The 21,437-nt window shown below is 39.0% G+C and overlaps 1 protein-coding gene across 1 annotated transcript in view; it reads right to left on the reverse strand.

Moving 5' to 3' along the window:
• LOC126155481 (uncharacterized) overlaps positions 1–9,349 on the reverse strand; it is a 330,938-nt gene extending 321,589 nt beyond the window's left edge. The window contains 2 exon segments of the mRNA XM_049916231.1: positions 8,675–8,903; positions 9,213–9,349. Of these exon segments, the coding sequence (XP_049772188.1) occupies positions 8,675–8,860 (186 nt within the window). The 5' untranslated portion in view covers positions 8,861–8,903; positions 9,213–9,349.
• Between the last annotated feature and the right edge of the window lie 12,088 nt (positions 9,350–21,437).

Here is a 21,437-nt window from a genome sequence, read left to right on the forward strand (position 1 = left end):
TCCAAGCCATCGATGATGCAAAACCCAACCTTCGCTCTTTCTCACATGATATCCTCAAATTATGGATCAAATCAAATTTCTGGATGCAGATTTAATAACTTTTGATATGTAAATGACTTGATGCAGTTTAGTTATTTGCACATACCATGGATCATAACCATGAACTAATATTGCGGTGTGGTTCAAGTCACTTTTACAACATGGGAGTTCCTGGAATAAGTCTTGCAAAGTACATCATGTCATCTTTTCATTTCCTGCAAAAAATGCATCTGTACTAACAAGTCTTTACAGTGATGAACTATTATTAATATCCAATAAACACAGTGTCCTCTAGAAACATTTGACTGCTGTGCTGTGTCAAGTTACTGCTCCACAAACTGCAGTGCACAGACAGCTTCCACAATGCTCAAACCTGTGTTTTGTGTCCGCTGAGCTGAGACTTACTTATTACTGATGGAATATTTTTAACGTGAGAAATCTTCTTTTGATATCACACTCAAAGCTAACAGAAACTGGCAAAAAATATGGGAAGTGCGATTAGCAATAATACATCAAGTATGGAGGGTGAATATGAAAACTACACTATTGGAAGGCAATGTGAGAAATCTTCTTTTGATATCACACTCAAAGCTAACAGAAACTGGCAAAAAATATGGGAAGTGCGATTAGCAATAATACATCAAGTATGGAGGGTGAATATGAAAACTACACTATTGGAAGGCAACATAATTCAGAAAGAAAAGTGAAAGAAACAGGTTACGAAGAAGAAGAGAAATTCTGGAAAATGTTACGTTCTGCAAAAAACTGATAAGAAAGTTAGTTCTAAGAAAATTGAAGTCAGCACGGAATATTGCACAAAGGAATGTTTTATAAAAATACACCCAAAACACAAAAAAAAAAGACATGAAAGATTTTGGGCTATAGGTGAAAATAACATGGAAGATACACTGATTAAGTTTACTTGAAAAGAAGGAAATATTTTGAACATATAATGGAACGAAGTCTGGTTGGAATCATAGCTCTTCATACATTTTCATCTAAAATGCAAGAAGAATAGTACTACTGTAGTCTGTAAATCCCTGTTCCAGAAAGTTTCGCAAGTTACAAAGCATCATTTAAAAATAGTTTTAAAGGTGTTGAATATCAGCACTCTTACAACACATAATGGAAGGAAACACAACAACAAGCCGCATAAAATAGCAATATCGAAATGGTCTGATCTCACTGAGACCAGTTTCCTTCCAAACAGCCATCACGTTTTTGCCAAGACAAATTTCAATGGCAAGATTTTCCAACCCACACCTTAATGTTGCAAAATTATTCCACTCTTTCCAAAATAATGCTCTGCATGAAATTAATAAGACACTCCAGATGAGGCCACAACTTATCAAGTCCTTCAGAAAGAATAGTCAGTATTCATTTCAAACCAAGAACTGATACCTGCGATTTCTGTTCCGAATGTGAAGTTATACTGACCATCAAAACAAAGGGTTCATGAAATAGTACATGAAGACACTAAAGTCTCGCAGTACAATAAACTAAAAGAGGTCAGCCAAACTTATAAGCACTGGTACCTCAGTGGTTGAATTTGATCTACATCTACATCTACATTTATACTCCACAAGCCACCCAACGGCGTGTGGCAGAGGGCACTTTACGTGCCACTGTCATTACCTCCCTTTCCTGTTCCAGCCGAGTATCGTTCACGGGAAGAATGACTGCCGGAAAGCGTCCGTGCGTGCTCGAATCCCTCTAATTTTACATCCGTGATCTCCTCGGGAAGTATAAGTAGGGGAAGCAATATATTCGATACCTCTTCCAGAAACGCACCCTCTCGAAACCTGGACAGCAAGCTACACCACGATGCAGAGCGCCTGTCTTGCAGAGTCTGCCACTTGAGTTTGCTAAACATCTCTGTAACGCTATCACGCTTACCAAATAACCCTGTGACAAAATGCGCCGCTCTTCTTTGGCTCTTCTCTGTCTCCTCTGTCAACCTGACCTGGTATGGATCCCACACTGATGAGCAATACTCAAATATAGGCTGAATGAGCATTTTGTAAGCCACCTCCTTTGTTGATGGACTATATTTTCTAAGGACTCACCCAATGAATCTCATCCTGGCACCCGCCTTACCACAGAATTTGTCTCTGTCTAAACTCTTCATTACTCCACGATTCTACAGGAGGCTTTCTATGTGCTATTTAATATTCACTGTCACAATGAACAATCAAGTAAATTTTATTGTTTTTAGGAGGTACAGCAAAAAATTCAGGTTCTGTTTGTTCCTTCATATATGATTATGTGAGTAGTAAAGCTCCAGGATCCATACAATATTAAAACCATTGTATTTCTATCAGACACATGACCAGAGAAAAATAAAAATATGAGTATGTTAAGATCTTGCACTCGAGTTTCAGAATCAAGAAACTAAACCAACTTTTTATACATACAAAATTTAAAACGTGTGATTTCAGCTAAGTCGTCACTCCAGAGAAGGCCTCAATTATAGTACAGAAATGCTACCATGCAATTATATTTTTGGGATTAGTTAACACTGTGACATCACACTGATAAGACTCATCATGTTATTAACATTAGAAAGATACGAGCCTTTTTTAAAAAGAGTGATAAGTATTATCACCAACATCACAAAAACTGAAAAGAAGAATCACACTAAAACAACATCCAAAAGAATAGAGGGATTTTCGATGGAGCTGTTCTTGTTATTAATGCCTTCACACACACTAAAAGCTTGAAATCATCAGACCACAGAGGAGAAAAATAGTGGTTTGCTTGGGCCCCAACTGTAACTTCAAAATTCACACTGTTTATAAAAAATATTATCACATTGTGTCATTTATGTAGCTGTATTGCATCACACTTCGAATAATATATCAATGGCTAGCGTTCACAAGGCCCAAGTATTTTTCTTTTACGTACAGTTCATCTATACTTAATCATGCCTCTCTCTCTCTCTCTCTCTCTCTCTCACACTAATCCGCACCCCCCCCCCCCCGCCACCCCCCCCCCCCCCACACACACACATACAAATTAGATTAGTAAACATTCAGAAATTATTCTACAGCACAGTAGTGATCGAGAAGTAGCTAGGATTACATTTGTGTATGAAGTTACTTTTATTATTTATTACATTCTTAACATCACTGGTTTTCCTTTACTTTGACTACTTTCATTGATTAATGCTTTATGGCATCCTACTGTGAGGTAACTTGGTATTGAGGAAGAAAATGCTTTTGTTGGAGAGAAGATATTAATAGGTAGTGTACACTTTAATACCCCTTGTAGCCAGCTCGAAGCTGTTGCGCGTACTGACAAGTGCGTCATACACATTTCCACTCTCATGAAAAGTTTGTTGTCCAAGACCAATCACTATTCGAAAACAACGGAGGCATTCATAAATAAAATATCAGAATGCAAAATGGCGTATACTATACTTTTCTCAGCCTTAACGTGAAACAAATGAGTGAATTATTCAGCCATAAAAACCACCAACATTATTAATGTAAATATGATTGTATAGGGTGTCAAAATTTGTGAGTGGCTTGAGGATTTCTTTTTAGGGTTTGGGGCAACCTGTTATCATGGAAGGACAACTATCAATAGATGTCAAAATAACTTCAGACATGCTCCAGGGAAGTGCACTGGGCCATTTTCTGTTCTTGTTTTATATTAATACACTGTAGACAATATTAATAGTATATTTAGACAGTCTGCGGATGAATCAGTTATCTATATTGAAATTCTGTCTGAAAAAGAGAACTACACAAATCAGATTACAATAGCATATTTCAAAGTGGTGAAAAGAGTGACAACATGCTTCAATGTATAGAAATATAAAGCTGTGCACTTCTCAGTAAAACTGTGCACTTTTAAGAATGCAAAATCATTTTACACTGATCCCATGATTACAATCCCAATGAGTGACAACTGGAATCAGTCAACTTATACAAATACTTAGTATAACAATTTGTAGGGATATGAAATGGAATAATCACAAACCCCTCAGCTGCAGGTAAGGCAGGCAGCACGAGACAGGGAAAATGCAATCAGTCTACAAAGGACATCACTCATAACACATTCATGCCTCCCATTCTAGAATAATGCTGAAGTGTGTTGGACCCATACTAAATATAACTAACAGGAGGCATTGAATGTACAGGTAGGGCAGTATGAATTGCTACGGGTTTCCTTGAGACATGGCAAAGCATCACAGAAATACCACAAGTCAGACATTTTAAGATAGATGCCAACTGTCTTGCAAAAGCTTACTCACAAAGTTCAAAGAACAGGTATTAAGCAGAAAACATAAAATATAACCTCCTACATTCTGCTCATATAGGAACTACAAATACAAGAAATCTTGAGTTACTTATCGATTAATAATTACAATGCTTGTTGGTGATTTTTCATGCTTTGTAAATAAAGTTGGGTGGTATTTTCTTCTATTAGTTTTGAACTAACGATATTTTTTGGAATTTTCTGGAGTACTGGAAATAAACATATAAAAGTAGGTTTTTGCAATGACAAAAATTTATCTCGGGCTACACAACTTTTCATGTTGACATGCCTTAGTTTCGGTGATCCATAACTTGTCACATTACTACCTAACCTAGGGCTTGTCTGTCGCAGATCAAGTTTTCTTCCCACTCTCCATTTAAGAAACAAATCAGTTCAAAGCCTGCCAAAAGAAAACAAAGCTGCATACTCATTGTCTCGTCGGGAAACTTCTTTCTCTTGAAAAAATGTTTCCTGTGGTGTGTTGCAACATGTTACCAACTTTGTTTCTTGTCACTGTTTCTGTCCATCCTGGTGGCAAACATTTCTCATTGGTATTTTCATCGACTGCAATGCTATGTTGTATTATTCTTTCATATTGTTATAACTAGTGTTGAAGAAACTGTAATTACATGTGGTGCTTCGTTATTAAAACACTGAAGGGCCCACAAATGAGATGAAAGATGTCAGAGGTGGGGGGGAAAAAATCAGAAAAACAAAGTCGAGCAGACATGCTGTTACTATTCATTTCTGAGCCTTGCATATTTTGCATTTCAAAGCAAGCTATTGTAAGTGACCTTACTTTCTTTTCTACACATTTTTGTCAGCATTCTACCAAATGTAGCAGCAGTTCTCTACAGAGAATCTTTTTGATTACTACTGTTCTCATACTGCTTGCTCTGTATATTGCACAATCAGTATACAGCTCAGTGTAATGATGGCCTAACAGTCTGCTGCCTCATTCACTACCTGTTTTCAACTTAATACAGCACACAAAAATGCAACACCTATCAACTCTATATAGCAGATGAAAACGCAACATATAAATAGGCACTAGGGTGGCACAGCAGTGACCATTGGTAGCTTGCCTCAACCACTGTTTTCTTTGAACTGTAGCGACACTGCTATGAATAGGGGTTTCCCTGTTTCAAAACATGTTTCCAAACAGTGTATACATATAGCAGTCAGAAACACGTTTTGACAAACTGCCACCAGCAGCATCCAGCGAACGAATCTGGTACACCATAAGAGCACTTTTGCCGTGACACTGATGCAGTCATTCTCTCCATGCTCCACAAGTGAAAAAAGTATACCACTATACACAGCACAATGAGAAGTAGCCTCAGCTATGCATATCACAGTGGTGTGTATGTTATGGATACAGAAGCAGACACTTTTAATGAACAGTAGGCCTCAACAAATATAGCCCAATGATCAAAAGGAATATTTATACAGACACTGCATTCAACATCCCTATCAGCGAAGATGTTATAATTTACACACAGTAAATATGGCGCAGAAAACAGCTCCTTGTCTTTTATTGATTTCCATTGCAGTACTCTCTAAGAAGCTGAAATAATTAACAGTACTGATACTGTAATTATTTGAAAATTTTTTGATAACAATACAACAAATTACAGATCACGGTCACCAACAATTGGATCTTGAGGCATTATTTAAAGAATAATATGTAACACACTGTAACACCCTTAGTAAAAATTAAATATTAGAAAAATTGTTTGGCCGAAGTTATAGTACATATTGGGCCTCAATGTTGTAGCTGGTGATGAAATGAACTGCGAGTTGTTTCTTGGCCTAGCAAATGCTTTTGATATCTTCAGCTATAACCCGTTACTAACAAAGAAGGCTACACGAATCAAACGGGTTAGCACGAGTGAATACTACAGAGAAATTTTCAAGAACGCATAGTTAAAAATCTGTTTCATCGCACTACCTACATCATGAATACAGTCTCAAAAGCAGTCCTCAATATGCTTCTATTTCTGTTATCAAATATGAAACAAGGCTGTTTTTAATGGGAAAACACAAGGATCACAACAACTAAAAAAGTGTGTTATAGATTTCCATTCAATGGCTGTGATGCAGTACTGATAGTGCGCTGTGGCTTCTGACTTTCATTGTATAGACATAACTTTATGCTTCATATCACTGTTACCTTTAATTTTTCATTGCTCATTTGATATTTGTTTCCCCTTTCCAATATCTTGCTGATATGGATTCTATCCATACCAACACTCGGCACGGTGGCTTATGGAAGCGACTGTAATCCATTTCCCATTTACAGTCATTCCCATCAGAAATTAATCTGGGTGTCAACTTAGATTGCACAAATTGCAAGTAACCATTGCCTTGTCATTAAATGCGAGAGATACATTACTCTCCCGTGAGTTAGGTCTACATGTTCAAAATAGAGATTTCACTACTGCACAATGCAATGTGTCTGGATGTACTTTGTAATTTCAGTTATAGGGAAGAGTGGATTAAATTTCGTGCAAATGTTTATGATTGTGGAGTCTTTTTAAAATTAAATAAAGCAATCACAAAGCAGGGTTCAAATATTGTTATACTATGGTGTTTTAAAGATGGAGCAATTGTTGCCAATGATGACTAAATGCCCTGCAACACTACACATTGATCTTTATTTCACATTTTTTAGTTTCACTGAACTCATTTCCAATCAATTTTAAATTCTATGGTACTGATAGTTCTCTAATCACAAACAAGATCGCAGTGGGTAGTGGAGAGGGGAGAGGGGAGGGGGGGGGAGGAGAGAGAAAGGAGGGAGGACACTTCACTCATGTACATAACACAGTCACTTGCATTTTTCTTAGTTTATTCAGTTAACAATTATGTAATATGCACCAAAATAATCAGACACTTGTTTACTGTCAACTACACATTTCCAAATTTACCTTGAAGTTCTAGTCTTTATCATGAAAAGTGCTTTACATAAGGCAATGGGTGTCTAAATACCCTATAGCAAGAACATAAACATTAGGCAATGTCAAAGATCAATGTTACCACAATGTTCATTTGCCAGACTCATTGGCTTCACCAACTCTGAAAAAATTTATCACCTTTCAATCTCAGGCAACACTACATATCAGTCTGCTATGGCAACTGTGATTTCAGGAGGAATTCAACACCAGTACCACACTGTAGGGAAATGCCTCACACAAACTGATACAGTAACTGCACTGCAATAAAATTTAAAAATTCACTGGTTCCTATTGAAGAGGTATGGCACATTCTCACCTCAAGGTATACTCAGAATATGTTTTTCTTCAGCCAACAAGAAATGTAAGCAAGTAACCAAACAAAAATTAAGTGAATTTTTTTTTGCTTTTATTATAAGAATTAATTAAAAACTTTTTCCTTACATTTCCATTTTTATTAAGGTACAATGAAAAATGCTGAATCACTTGATGTATTGTTGAGCCAATGAGTACTAGGGGAAAAAAAAAGTTATCTTTACTGTTTCCATTGCTTGTATTGCAACCAGAACCTTCTCGTACCAGTACATTACATTATTATTATTATTTTTTAACTTGACATATCAGCCACTGTACTTCCTTATAAGATAGGGCCTAATATAATGCTTCAAACTCGAAAACTGGCTTACTACTTGCAATCCAGCCTTGAAGATAAAGATTCCTAAACCAGACCTCAAGCTTCACTGTACATCACTGCCACAATAACAAAAATTAAAGCAGAAGTATGACTGTATGACTGGGGGGGGGGGGGGGGGGCTGGGAAAAGGCCGTGGGGAGGACATAAGTTTTGAGATAATCTACAACGCAGGGAATGAAGGTTTTACTACACATTACTAAACATATTTAAGGCTAACTGCAACGAAATGTTTCCATGATGAGATGGTTCATCAAAACATTTAAACTGTTACGACTGTAAAATTTCCTTACACCTAACAAATGATTGAAAAATCACTTTAGTAGCTAGCGCTTTGCAATAAGCCAAACATACTGAACCGTCGGAAGCAGATCCTTGAAAGCAATGTTTTCAGTACGTCGAGCTCGCTAGCTCTCTAATATCGAAGAAACGGCATCTTTTTTCAACACTTACCTTTCTGCAGTAACATCAGAAAATAGTATCACAATTCAAAACTTGCCCGCCCCCACCCCCCTCTCGCCCCTTACGCTATATCGGTCCAAAAACACAATTAACAGTGACTTTCATTGAACACATGCACGAACAACTAATTGCACACGAACTATTTTTGGACTCGATTAATAACACTATATTCCACAAAAACTCTATAGAAACTGATACACTTGTCAAACCATGTTTTTGCACTGTCGAAAGCACAGCCAGAAAACATTACTCAATGTTAGCTAACCATTTCAAGATAATTCTTCGTCACAAGTTTATCTTCAGCAACTGCTTCAAAGTCGGGATTAGCTCTTCCTAAGTTATATCCAAGCTCCCTGTAAGTAAGTCCTTTGTAGACATTGTTTTTAATTTTTCTTGGGACAACGCGAGGCTTCTTGCTGAAGTCCACTGGTTTGTCACTATTTCCATACATTCCATAAGTATTATGATGCAATTGCGTTCACCAATGACCCAACCTGAAAAGTAGATCAATCAATATTATCTAAGCAATGCCTATTTATTATAAGTATATCACAACTTCAAACTGACATTCCATGTACATGATTATTTCGTTAGGTTATAATACAAATCATGATATGTTCTCGACAGTCTCTCTAAACAAGTTACCTTAAAATAGTAAATAAAGAAGCTGTTTTTAAAAATTGACGTCGCAATAGGCTCCTTCCGAATACTATTGCACCCAACACAAACTTCTACATAGAACGACGCTCTTCGACTTCTTCCTCCTACCCTATTCTAACAGAATGAGTTGGAAGTACACTTACCGTTCCTTTTACTTTTACGTTTTTCGCACTGTGTCTATAACATTCAGTTTCGTACACGGTAAAATATTCAAAAATTCAATGCATCACGATGTATTCAAATATACAAGCCATATTGTACTCGTATTGGAATAATGCCAGAAACTGTATCGAAACGAAATATCGACAGACACGACCATCGATTTCGTTTCAGTGAATTCCTGTAACATGAGAATTCTTCGAACTGTGCTCGCCTGCCGCTAAGTAAATCGCAGTTCACTACTGAAATAAGCCTTTTTTTATTTTTTTTTAATGCTGACGAAGGCAGTGTTTTTCAAGAAACCGTAAGCCCCTACGTCAATCCCGCATTTCCAAAAACCGAGAGGAAAAGAAAAATTCTCCAAACCAAGCAGTGGATCACGAAGGAAATAAAAGAAATGAGGGCTAACTTAAGACGAATGAAACAGAGGGAAATTATTGAAAGCTACCAGCAGACCATAAGAAGTACAGTCAGTTGATAAGACAAGAAAAATACAAATTAACAAATCAATTAATCAGTTTATTTCAAAATATAAATAATAATATATTTAAAAGATATAATTAACACTGCGAGGGACAACAAAAAATGCACACAGAAAAAATGAAATAGAAAATATGAAAGTGAATAACAATATCATCAGAGATAAAACAATTGCTAACATCCTGAATCATTACACTTCCATGCAACATATCTTGTGGGAGACCAAAACTGAATTTCAGAAACCATTAACAAATGTGGTAAATAGATCTACAGCTGTACTCTGCAAAAAAAAAAAAAAAACTGTGAAGTGCGTGGCAGCACTGACGTCTCACTGTATCAGTTATTAGGATTTTTACCGTTCCATTCACGTATGGAACATGTGAAAATTGTTTGATAAAATGCCTCAGAGAGTGCCGTAATTATTCTAATCTTGTCCTTACGTTCCCCGTGGGAGCAATGTGTAGTGGATTGCAGTACATTCCTAGAGCCATCACTTCAAGCCGGTTCTTGAAACTTCTTTAGTAGATTTTCGTAGCACATTTTCCGTCTATCTTTAAGAGTCTGCTAATTCAGTTCTTTCAACACCTCTCCTGTGGGTCAAACAAACCTGTGACCTTCTCTGTCAGTCCTACCTAGTATTGGTCCTGAACACTAGAGAAGTATTCCAGGATGGGTCGAACACCTCATGTGTAAGCAATCTCCTTTGTAGACTGAACGCATTTCTGCAGTCTTGTACCATTAAATTAAAGTCTATTACCAGCTTTACTCAGGGATGGGTCTATGTGATGATTCCACTTCATGTCCATACTAAGCGTTACACCCAAGTATTTATTCACGTTTTCAGTTTCCAACTGTGATTCCCTGATATTATATCATTGGATACCGGTACTATTTTTTCTGTGAAGTGCACATTTTTACATTTTTGAACACTGAAAGCAAGTTGTGAATCATTGCACAACTTTGAAATCTTATCAAAGTCTGACATAATGTTTGTATTTTTTTTTTTCAGACTGCTTCGTTGTTGGTATCTGCCTCATCTGCAAAAAGTCTGAGGTTACAATTAATATTGTCTGCAAGACCATTAATATGCAACATGAATAGCAACGCACCGATCACGCCTCCCAAGGGTGCACTCGAACTTACTTCTACATTTGTCAATGACTCTCCATCCAAGATAACATGCTGCATCCTCCCTAACAAGAAATATTCACTCCAGTCACATATTTCGTTTGATGCCCCATATGATCGTACTTTTGATAATAAAGTGCAGGTGTGGTACTGAGTCAAATGCATTTCGGAAGTCGAGGAACCCTACATCTACCTGACTTCCTTGATCCATGCCTTTCAGGACATTATATGTTTGGCATGGAGGAGGTAGTTCTGTTCGAGTTACCTCATTGTGTTTGAGCTCAGAATATGTTATAAGATTCTACAACACATGGATGTCAAGGATATTGGACAGAAGTTCTGTGGATCGCTTCTGCTACACTTCTTGTAGACAAGTGCGACCCATGCTGATCTGTGCTTTCTTCTAGCTACTGGGCATAGTCTGGGGCTTTGTTCAGATTTAACGTTTTCAGCTGTCTCTCAACACCACTGCCACTAATACATATTTCACTAATTTTTTCAGAAGTATGAGACTTAAACTATGGCAGTACTCCTGGGTTTTCCATTGTAAATGAACATTTGAAAACAGGGTAAACATTTCTGATTTTGCTTTGCTACTCTCTATTTGAGTTCCTGTCTTGTCCATGAGAGCTGGACACTGACTTTGGTGTCGCTAACAGCTTTCACACGAGACTAGAATTTCTTTGGGATTTTGTGGAGTATCATTTGACCATATTCTATTATGGTAGTCATTGAAGGCTTCACACACTGCTGTCTTGACTGCAAATGTTGATCATCTCTCTATCTATAGCCGTATGCACTGTTTGATTTCTATTATGGAATAGTCTCTGTTTCTTTAGAAGTTTCTTTACAGCTGCTGTATACCATGGAGGATCTCTCCCATTACGAATTGTTCTACATGGTTCATACCTATCCAGAACACAGCAACTACTCTTCTGAACCTGTGCTGTAGTTCCTCTACATGCTCTTGTTCTGAACTAAAAGTTTCAAGTTATCACTACTGCTATTTTGTCTAGTTTGATGAACATATAAATTTTTCTGCTTGTTATTGTTATCCTTTGCATTTTGGCATTCATTGTTGCTATAATTGACACATGCTCACTGGTACCAATTTCGATGTGGACGTCCTCAAAGTGACCAGGTCTGTCTGTTGCCGTTAGATCTAATATATATCTTCATGAACTGGGTTCTGAACTATCTGTTGTAGCAAGTTTTCAAGAAAGGTACTTAACATTTGACATTATGTTCTTCATACCCACCACTAATAAAACTATAATAATCCCAACTGATTGTTGAATGATTTAAGTTTTCTTTAATGACTACAATAAGATTAAGGAACTTATGTATAAGTGAACTGAGGTTTCCCCTAAAATTTTTGGTTACATCAGGAGGTGAGTTTGGCTGCCAATACTAGGATCCTGTCATAATTTTATGCCCACCCTTGATACCGATTATTGCCCAAACTATCACACATGCAGTTGCAATTTCTATCTTGGTGGATATGTGTTTCTTGTCTGCTGTAATAAACACACCACTTCCGTTTCTCATTTCCCTATCATTGTAGTATATGCTTAAATTTTCTCTGAAGATCTCACTGCTGTCAATTTCGGGTTTTAACTAGCTTTCTGTGCCTAATATTATGTGAACTTTTTGCTTTTTAGAAGTGCTTCAAAATCTGGAACTTTGTTGTGAATGCTTTGGCAGTTAATCACTAGGATTTAAATACTCACATGTGAGAGGCATTTCCTTGGGTCTTAAACTGATACTTACGAGTTTCCTACAGCTATCATTATCTGATATGGTTGGAGAGTTGCCAAATCTAAAAAAAGCCTTATGTATACTCCATACACAGTTAGCTACTTGGGTAGCTGTTTCTGATGTGTAATGACACATGACCTATTTAGAGAGACCATAGAACAATCAACCCTTTGGAGCCAGTCTAGATAGTCACAGCCTATCATACCACCAGGGTTAGCTTCCAGCGGTGTGAAGGCTGAGGATGCCATTGTGCCATTGTGTCAGAGATGTGAGATGATAGATGAATCATCAACTTCGGGAGGGATGCTGACATGACGAAACAGAGGAAGTAGGGGAGTGGTGTTGGAAGGTGGTGCACTTAGTATGATGCAGCCTTGATCAGATCAGATGGGCACTGACTTTTACAGTCTTCTGTTGCTTTAATAGATATCTCGTTTTTGGCTGTAAATTACTTTAGTATTCCCATCCCCTCTTTTAGTAGCTGGACTGATCCAAATATGACCTTGGAGCTCAAAAGACAGGGATCATTTGTTCCAATGTGTTCCAGATTCTGTAGTTGGCTGCACCTTTTCTCCTCAATGGCTGCCAGAATAGCCTCTTCAACATGTTGAATGAGGCCTCCAGGCATACACACTGAGCGTATTTGGTGTCTTCCGATCCCTTGCTCCCATTCCCTTAATCGGTACCGTTATTCACTATACAGCTGAACTGCTGGCGATTAATAGGACACCTATCCCTTTACTTTCACTGCCCCTTGATAAATGACACTGCAGGTTTCCCAGCAGGTGAAGTGAGACTCGCAGGCTCAGTTTTGGCTTCAGTGGAAGACAGACCTCAAACCTGTTGGTTAGCTGGATTGGTGCCACATCCTGAGTTCTCCTTGATCTTTGTCTCGCCTGTACAGGATTCCTAGATCTGTCACTGGCACATCACTCACAGCAAAGTGGACGAATAATGATGGGGTTTGTACTTCCTGCAGGAGATACAATGTCCACAGGGGAGAAAAGTACTTGAATTATCTTTAGCTCCTCTGGTACACAGCCATTGTTAGACCTTCCAATAGACCCATCTGAAGCAGTTCCTAACCACTCAACAGTAGTCAGGGCGATTTCCAGCTGCTTACAGATAGCTATTGACTTATCACCCACCTGAGAACAGCAAGCATGGTTGGGCTGCATTATGCCAGGTGCAATATTTTACAGAACAGAAAATAAATAATTTATGGTCTGTGCAGTATTTTACAGAATAGTAAACAAATAACTTTATACAAAGTTTGCTGATTCTCTTTTGATTTACGAGTTTGACCTGCTACAAATATTATCAATTGTTTTTTGAAACTTAAGTAATTTACAGGAAAAAACAACTATATATACCTATTACAACAACTGAAAACTTGGTACAAGTCAGTGTCCATCTCATCTGGTCAAGGCTGCACCATAGCGAGTGTACCACCATCCAACAACCCTCTCCTATGTCCTCTGTTTCATTGTGTCACCATCCGTCCTGAGGTTGATGAATCAGCCATCACCTCACTTCCCTGTCTCAATGGCACCCTCTCAATTTTCGGACGACATTGTACCACCTCAGTTTCTACACTGCTGGAAACTGGCTCGACCTCATTGGACAATAATACCGACACAGTCTTCAAGCACTCGTCTGAAGACACTGCAACCACAGCTGCCAAAACAGTGTCCATGTTTGGCCGATCACATCGTCAACTGGATCACTTCTAAGACTATCATCTGTATGGTATTACTATACTCTTTGCTCAGTGTTCCATGTGCTCTGCATTCATGAGAGGAAGGGGGCTCTGTAGGAACTCTGTCCTATAGCAACACTAACCCTCTGGAGTGAAGGCATAGTGAAACAGAATCGCTGACTCTTTGGTTTGGTCTCTGATCTTGATGCATGTAGATATGTATATCAAGTGATAGAATAGCTTGCATATATTACAAAGTGTATGTAAGTCTTTATCTCACTATCAGTACCCAGTGCCTAGATGTGTTTTGCTTAACCTATTTCGTAATAAGTAGATGGTTGTGATTTACAGTTACTGTAGGTACAAGTAATTGATGTATCATGTCACATTAGCTCTCTCTTTCAATAGGTGTCTATATTGTCAGCATTTGTAGGAAATTAACGCCACTGTCGAATTTTTTTCAGTAACCACAGCCTGTAAAAAGCTTCAGAGAAGCAGTAAAACTTGTACCAAGTACTGGAGCACATGGACCACTGAGTGAAGGGTGTGGTAATAACAAACAGGCTGTAGTCATGGAAGTGATCTGGTTGACGATGTGGTCGACCAAATCTGGTTACAGGGTCGTTGGACAAGAGCTGTAAGACTGCATTGGTGTTGTCGTCAGGTGAGGATGAGTTGACTTCAACAAGTATCGAGATATAGGGTGCTGTCGAGTCGGAGAAGTGAGGTGACGTGTGATTCATCAAGCTCAGGAGGGATTGTGACATGATGAAACAGAGGAAGTAGGGGAAGATTGTTCTATGATGGTGCACTCACTATGACACAGCTTAATCAGGTGGGATGGACGCTGATGATCGTGACACCCCATGGAGGGTCAGTCTGCAGAGGTTCCTCAATTTTTTCTGAGTTGGCCTCAGTGTGATCGTGAAGCACACAAGCTGGCTTCAGTCAGTTAATGGAAACAGTGATGGGTTCATTCTGGTAGAAGATGTACTCTCAGTCAAGCACTCAGAATGGGCCTATACAGTGTGAAGTTGAGCTCCAGTCGAACAGTGTCATCATGTGCCATTATGTACTGGTCTGTGTCCAAATACTTATGGGTGTAGATGCAGGAGACAAAGTGCGCCTGTGTAGGAGTGTATGTAATCATGAGATGTGGTGGCTGATGTCGCCTACTAGTGTAAGCAGATCCAGTTGGTGCAGTCTCGAAATAATCTGCTGACAGGTAGATTGGTTCGCTGTAGGTGAGCTCAGCTAATGGTGTATTTAGGTCCTCCTTGAACGCCATACAGATGACTAGTAAAACTCACAGGAGAGCTCCTCTCCAATATCTCGCATAGCACAGGAGTGCAGCTTTCATTGCGTGATACCAATGCTCCACTAAACCATTTTTTTGGAGATGGCAGGTGGTGGTGTGGAATCACTGAACACCAACTCATTAAAGAGGCCCACTCCGAACTGTCACCCTTGGTCAGTGGTGATGACAGTGTGTCACCCAAAGCTGGCTATCCAAGTATCTATGAAGTTACAGCTGTAGTTTCCACTGTAACGTAACCAATAGGCATAGCCTCCACCCATCATAACCCAGTTAACGATGGACTATGTGTAGAGGGAGCCTTGGAATTTGGGTAGGGGTATTATAAAGTCGACAAGCATGTGTAAAAAGTGCCTCCTCAGAATGTCAAAACGCCTGAATGGGGTATAGCATGGCAGCCAATCTTGGCTTCTTGGCTTGGGATGCACACTGTGGTGTATAGTTTACAGCCTTATCTGATTGCAGGTGAGACTAAGTTTTCAGCGAGATTATATGATTCTCTATCCATCACTCTCAGTACTGATCTCAGTGTGGGAATCTCAAAGTAGCGAGCATGGGAGACGTGGATGGCAACTACATACAGATGGCGGTAGGGGGAATGTGGATCAGCTGAGAGACATGCAGAGGTAGTCCACGCAACTATAGTGAACACTATATCTGAATGGTACAGTGCTTAATACAACTGCCTAGTAAGTAGGAGACCCCAGGTTCAAATCCTGGTGCAGCACACATTTTTACCCATTGCTTCTGATTACATATAAAGTCTCAATCCATCTGACATCGATAGTTCCTTCCTTTTCCTTTCTTTTCTCTCCCCTCTACTTTCAATTTACATAATAGGTGAGATGTTTGACGGTTCTGCATACACCTTGGTGTGCAAAGCCATGTAAATTGTCAAACACCAGGTGTAACAGTGAGGGATCAGAAATCGTAGAAACGTCACAGAGAAGATAATTATCGGCGTAACGCCATTGTTAACTCGAGATATTAAGACTAGATGTTGGGTCTGAGCTGTGAGTTGGCAGTGAGTTAGGCCTGTGTCACTGTGGCCCAGCCAAGTTTGTTGACGATTGCTGACACTCTAGACAGATAGTCTGCAACAATGTTGTCAGCACCATTCATGTGGCAGACGTTGGTGAAATTAGAAACAAAGTGTAAATATCTGAACCTCTGCACTGAACAGCTGGAGGGCAGGTTGGCAATCATCTCACCAGTGGATGGAGGTCGATAAGTATAGTTGTCGTCCTTCTGTGTCTTCCTGGAAGCACTTGAGGCTCTTGTAGGACAACAGGAGTTATCAGTCTTACTCCGACCACTGTTTATGAGAATTCGAAGGTTTTTCCAGAGGAAACAGAGAGCGTAGAGATCTCAATCAATTTGTTGCTGGAGAACGGCTCTGATTGTGGTGTTGCTCGTGTCGGACGTAATAATAAGGTAGACCTGAGGATCTAGTGTAAGAGTTACACCTTGTTGGAAGCACTGTTTCCAGTCATCAAAAGCACGCAGCAAGTATGATGTCAATGGGACCTCCTCTTTCCCAGATTTGTCTTTGCAGACAAAGGCCTGAGTTAGCGGAAGCTGAATGTTAGCAACATGTGGAAGGTTTCTTTGATAAAAATTTACAATACCCAAGAATGTACTGAGTCCTTGGTACATTTGAGGGAGTAGCAGTGAACCCCTAAGAGCGGCTTAATCATCAGTTGGCACTGAGGAAGTGTCTAAGGAAAGTCACAGAAGGTTTGCCTAGTTGGCACTTCTCTTCATTAACAATTACTCCCGCAGAAAGCCTCGAAAACTCGTTTGAGGCGTGGTTTATGTTCGTCTAGGGAAGCCGAAAACGCTAGTAATTATTCCAAGTTCTAAATGCAGAAAAATTCATGTTAATACTGACACATAGGGAAAACAAACTCATAATGTTCGGGTACAGCATTAGTAGTGTCCTGCTTGACACAGTCACTTCGTTTAAATGAAGTGGAACCAGCATCTGAAGACTGTAGGAGGGACGGTGAATGGTCGACTTCGGTTTATTGGGAGAATTTTAGGGAAGTGTGGTTCATCTGTAAACGAGACCCCGTGTGGGACGCTGGTACTACCTATTCTTGAGTACTGCTCATGTGTTTCGGATCCTTTCCAGATTGGATTAAAGGGAGACATCAAATCAATTCAGAGGCAGGCTACTAGATTTGTTACATGTAGGTCTGAACTACACATAAGTGCTACAGAGATGGTTCAGGAACTCGAACTGGAATCCCTGGAGGAAGGGCGATGCTCTATTCGAGGGATACTATTGAGTAAATTTAGGGAACTGACATTTGAAGCGGACTGCTGAACGATTCTATACCACAAAGATAAGATACAAGAAACTGGGACTCACATGGAGGCATATAGACAGTCATTTTTCCCTTGCTGAATTTCGAATAGAACAGGAAACGAAACGACTGGCAGTTGTACAGGGTACCCTCCGCCACATGCTGTATAGTGGCTTGCGGAGCATTTTTGTGGATGTGGACGTGGACGTGGAAGTAAATGTAACATTGATAAATGTTGCGAAGTATGCCATTGATGAAACTCCATCAGGCCTTAGCAGTGTTTTTTAAATTGTATGGCATTCATAAAAACTCAAAGCGCCCAGAAGGTGTAATTATAGCAATCTTAATGATGTCCTCAAGATGCACTGGTATCTGTTGCCAAGCCATTTGGCAGTCTATTAAACTAAAGATGGTGACACCCACTAGGAGATGAACAAAGTCTCAGATATTTGAAATCAGATAAGGTGTCTGTAATTCCTCAACAGCTGGAAAGTGCTGCCTTTTTTAAGTAAGAGATGGATCGAAAGTAGTGGGCTAAAGAGAGTTCTATGCTATTTTTAATGGTGGACCCTGGCCCCTCCTCTCCCCCTCTGGTAAATCCCCAGTTCTCCCCCCCTTCAGCCTAGTACAGATGTGGGAACTTCCCCCACCTCCGTACCCTCTCTTTCCCCTGAAATTCTCTACCTCCCATTCCCTCCTCCAGGTCAGAAATTGGCGGGAAAAATAGCTGTCTGTCCTGAGATGTTGGTGTAGAAGGACACAGGCAGTTAATTTTCTTTATTTATGTTGTTATCCTGCTGGAAATAGGCAGGAAAAGCTCTCAGTGTCTTCAGCTGAAGAGATGTTGGTGTCGGTAAGAGTATTATCTGTAAGCATGCAGTTGAGGGCTAAGTCCATAGCGCCCTACATGGCTATTAGAAAGGAAAGATAATGAAGGAGTGTAAGAAGAATACTTTGCATATAGATAAGAAACGAAGGTTGAATTGCCTTCAGATACCTAGTTTTGGCTACTTTTCAAGGCTATTCAACTATCCACGTTCCATACACACAAATCATCGTTAAGTAGGAGGTTTTTTTAAATTTTTATTAGGTTAGTGAATAAGATGAGCAAATATCTTTGTACAAAAAACTTTATTGGTTCCTATATATACACTTACACACAGAATACAATATTTTTCTTATGTTTGTTTGTTGTAATTTTAGTAGCACTCAGTTTCATTTTCAACTTATAATTTAAATCTACGTTGAAACCTTCTAATTCTTTCTACAGCCAGTAATCTGATGGGTACAAGGAAGGTATGTTCTCGAATTCTAATACATATCTAAGTATTTTCCTGTAAACTATCTCTTAGGCTTTAACAGTTAGCTCTGTTCCTTCCAGCAGTTCTTCCAGACGAGAGCATTTGGTGTCTTTAATCTAGCCTCTTATTTCTTGCACAACACTATTGTTGTAACAGTCCACATCTTCCTGGGTGTGGGCTACTGGCTCTTGTAACGTAATTTCCTGTGGAATTTCCATACAGAGCTTCATGCTTACAACTTTTGCAAACATGTGGTCATTAAACGTTGATATGCCGTTGGTTTTAAGCTCTGCAAGTCGATTGTTCAGTTGCTAGTTGCACAACATCCAGTCAAGCACACTTAGATACAATGTAACCATCCTTTTTAAGCAGATCAAAGTACAATGGCGCTTTATAAACAGTTTTTTGGTGTCTTTTAATATACTAAATTGGCCCCAATTCGTCCTTTTCGGCCAGGACTCCAACATGTGACCACTTTCCAGTACTATTAACAATAAATGCAGAGATTTTGTATTCAAGATTGGTAGCCAAATTTCACCTTACACTGTGTTTAAAGCAACATGTAAGCCTTGACAGCAAATTTACAATAGCCTCTTCTTTTTCCATTTACAGTTCATTTTCTTCCTTTCCAGTTTTCGTTTTTTGGCTTCAGTCACGTCCATTTTCAGTTTTCTGTTCCATACAAAAAACACAGTAACTGTACTTAGGGGAGTAATTTTGTTTGGCACATTAGTTGTTGTCCATGTAGGAGAATAGTACAGTACTGTATTTGGACCTAATTCTGGTTGGGGTGGTACAGTGCAATATCTGGACTGAGCATTGTAGTGCTGTATGAGAGCATGATAACAATATTACGCGGCAAAGGATAGAAATGATACTCACAAGGTACAATCTTCCTTCCTTCCCCAGACATCTTGCACACAAAATAGTACAAATGGGCTAGGAGATTTCCATTGAATTGTAAGTACCACCAGATTTAGAACGTATGACTAGATGGTTACATGACTGGAAGTGTAGCCATCTTGGATTTTTAGAGTATAAAAGAAGGCTTGGGAGGCACAACTGATCAGTCTACCATGGTAGCTGAAAGTGTCTCGAAAGTGTTAAAAATCCCCCAGCTAGTAGAGATGAAGGCAAGACCAACTGACAAACGCTTTGATTTATGGTTATTAATGGAGAACCTGAATAATCTTGTTATTGACATTGGTATTACAGGTTACACCGAAAATGACATGCTTCTTAGCAAGAAGAATTTAAGTGTGCTTACACCTATTACAGAACCATTTTGCAATAACATTATGATTGTTAAAATCTGTGATCAAGTGAACAGTCAGGATCGATAAGTGAAGGGACGCACTATAATGTAAAAGAAGGATATGTGTGGCTCATTTAACTATTATCTATATAGTAAATTCTCCAAGTTCGTCACTGCAAGACATGGTGTCAAAGCGTAACTATCATTTCTCCTACAAAGTAGCGACATTGTCACAGAAAGATAAATATTGGATAAAACTCGTGAGGAAACAATGGAAACTATTTCGAAGAAATAAAATTCCTATGCCTATACCGTATCAAGTGGAATTATATGACGTTAAAATGGATGTTTTAATGGAAGAACTGCCTGGAATATTGCAGCAGCTACGTGTAGAGGACTTTACCTTTTGGATTTGGACATGAAGCAAGATTGCTCCAGGATTTTTAATAAAATGTAGATGTGCAACAACTTAATATCAAACCATGATTTTTGCATAGAAGGAGACTGCCAAGGAAACATCAGTGTGATTTAGGACAACGATAAGACAGTTGGAATAGACTGTTTAATGTGGATGACCTCCAATTGTAGAGTAAAGATATATAACAAATTTATATGTCATATCACAAGCCGAGGTGTGTACAGAGTTATTGGCAAGCACTTTGTAAATTTTATGAAGTGTCCTTATATGCAACTAAAAGAAACTTTTACGTCCTCCTCAGCTAAATGAGGAGGCTACACTATACAACAGAATGGATCTTGTGTTCGACCTAGTGCAGAACTGTTTAAGTGTTTTAAACTCTAACAAGCAGTGTTTACAATGTGCTCCACTGTACTCTGTGCCAACCACCTCCCTGTTATGTCAGTTAACTAATAACTTACAGAACAGCTGACAATGTTATGGTGTTTGTCTACTGGAGTAATAAGAATACTCGAAAATTGCCTGGTATGCAAATAAGTATGCCAC

The sequence above is a fragment of the Schistocerca cancellata genome, chromosome 2 (genome assembly GCF_023864275.1).
Source record: "Schistocerca cancellata isolate TAMUIC-IGC-003103 chromosome 2, iqSchCanc2.1, whole genome shotgun sequence".
NCBI classification, from domain to species: Eukaryota; Metazoa; Arthropoda; class Insecta; order Orthoptera; family Acrididae; genus Schistocerca; species Schistocerca cancellata.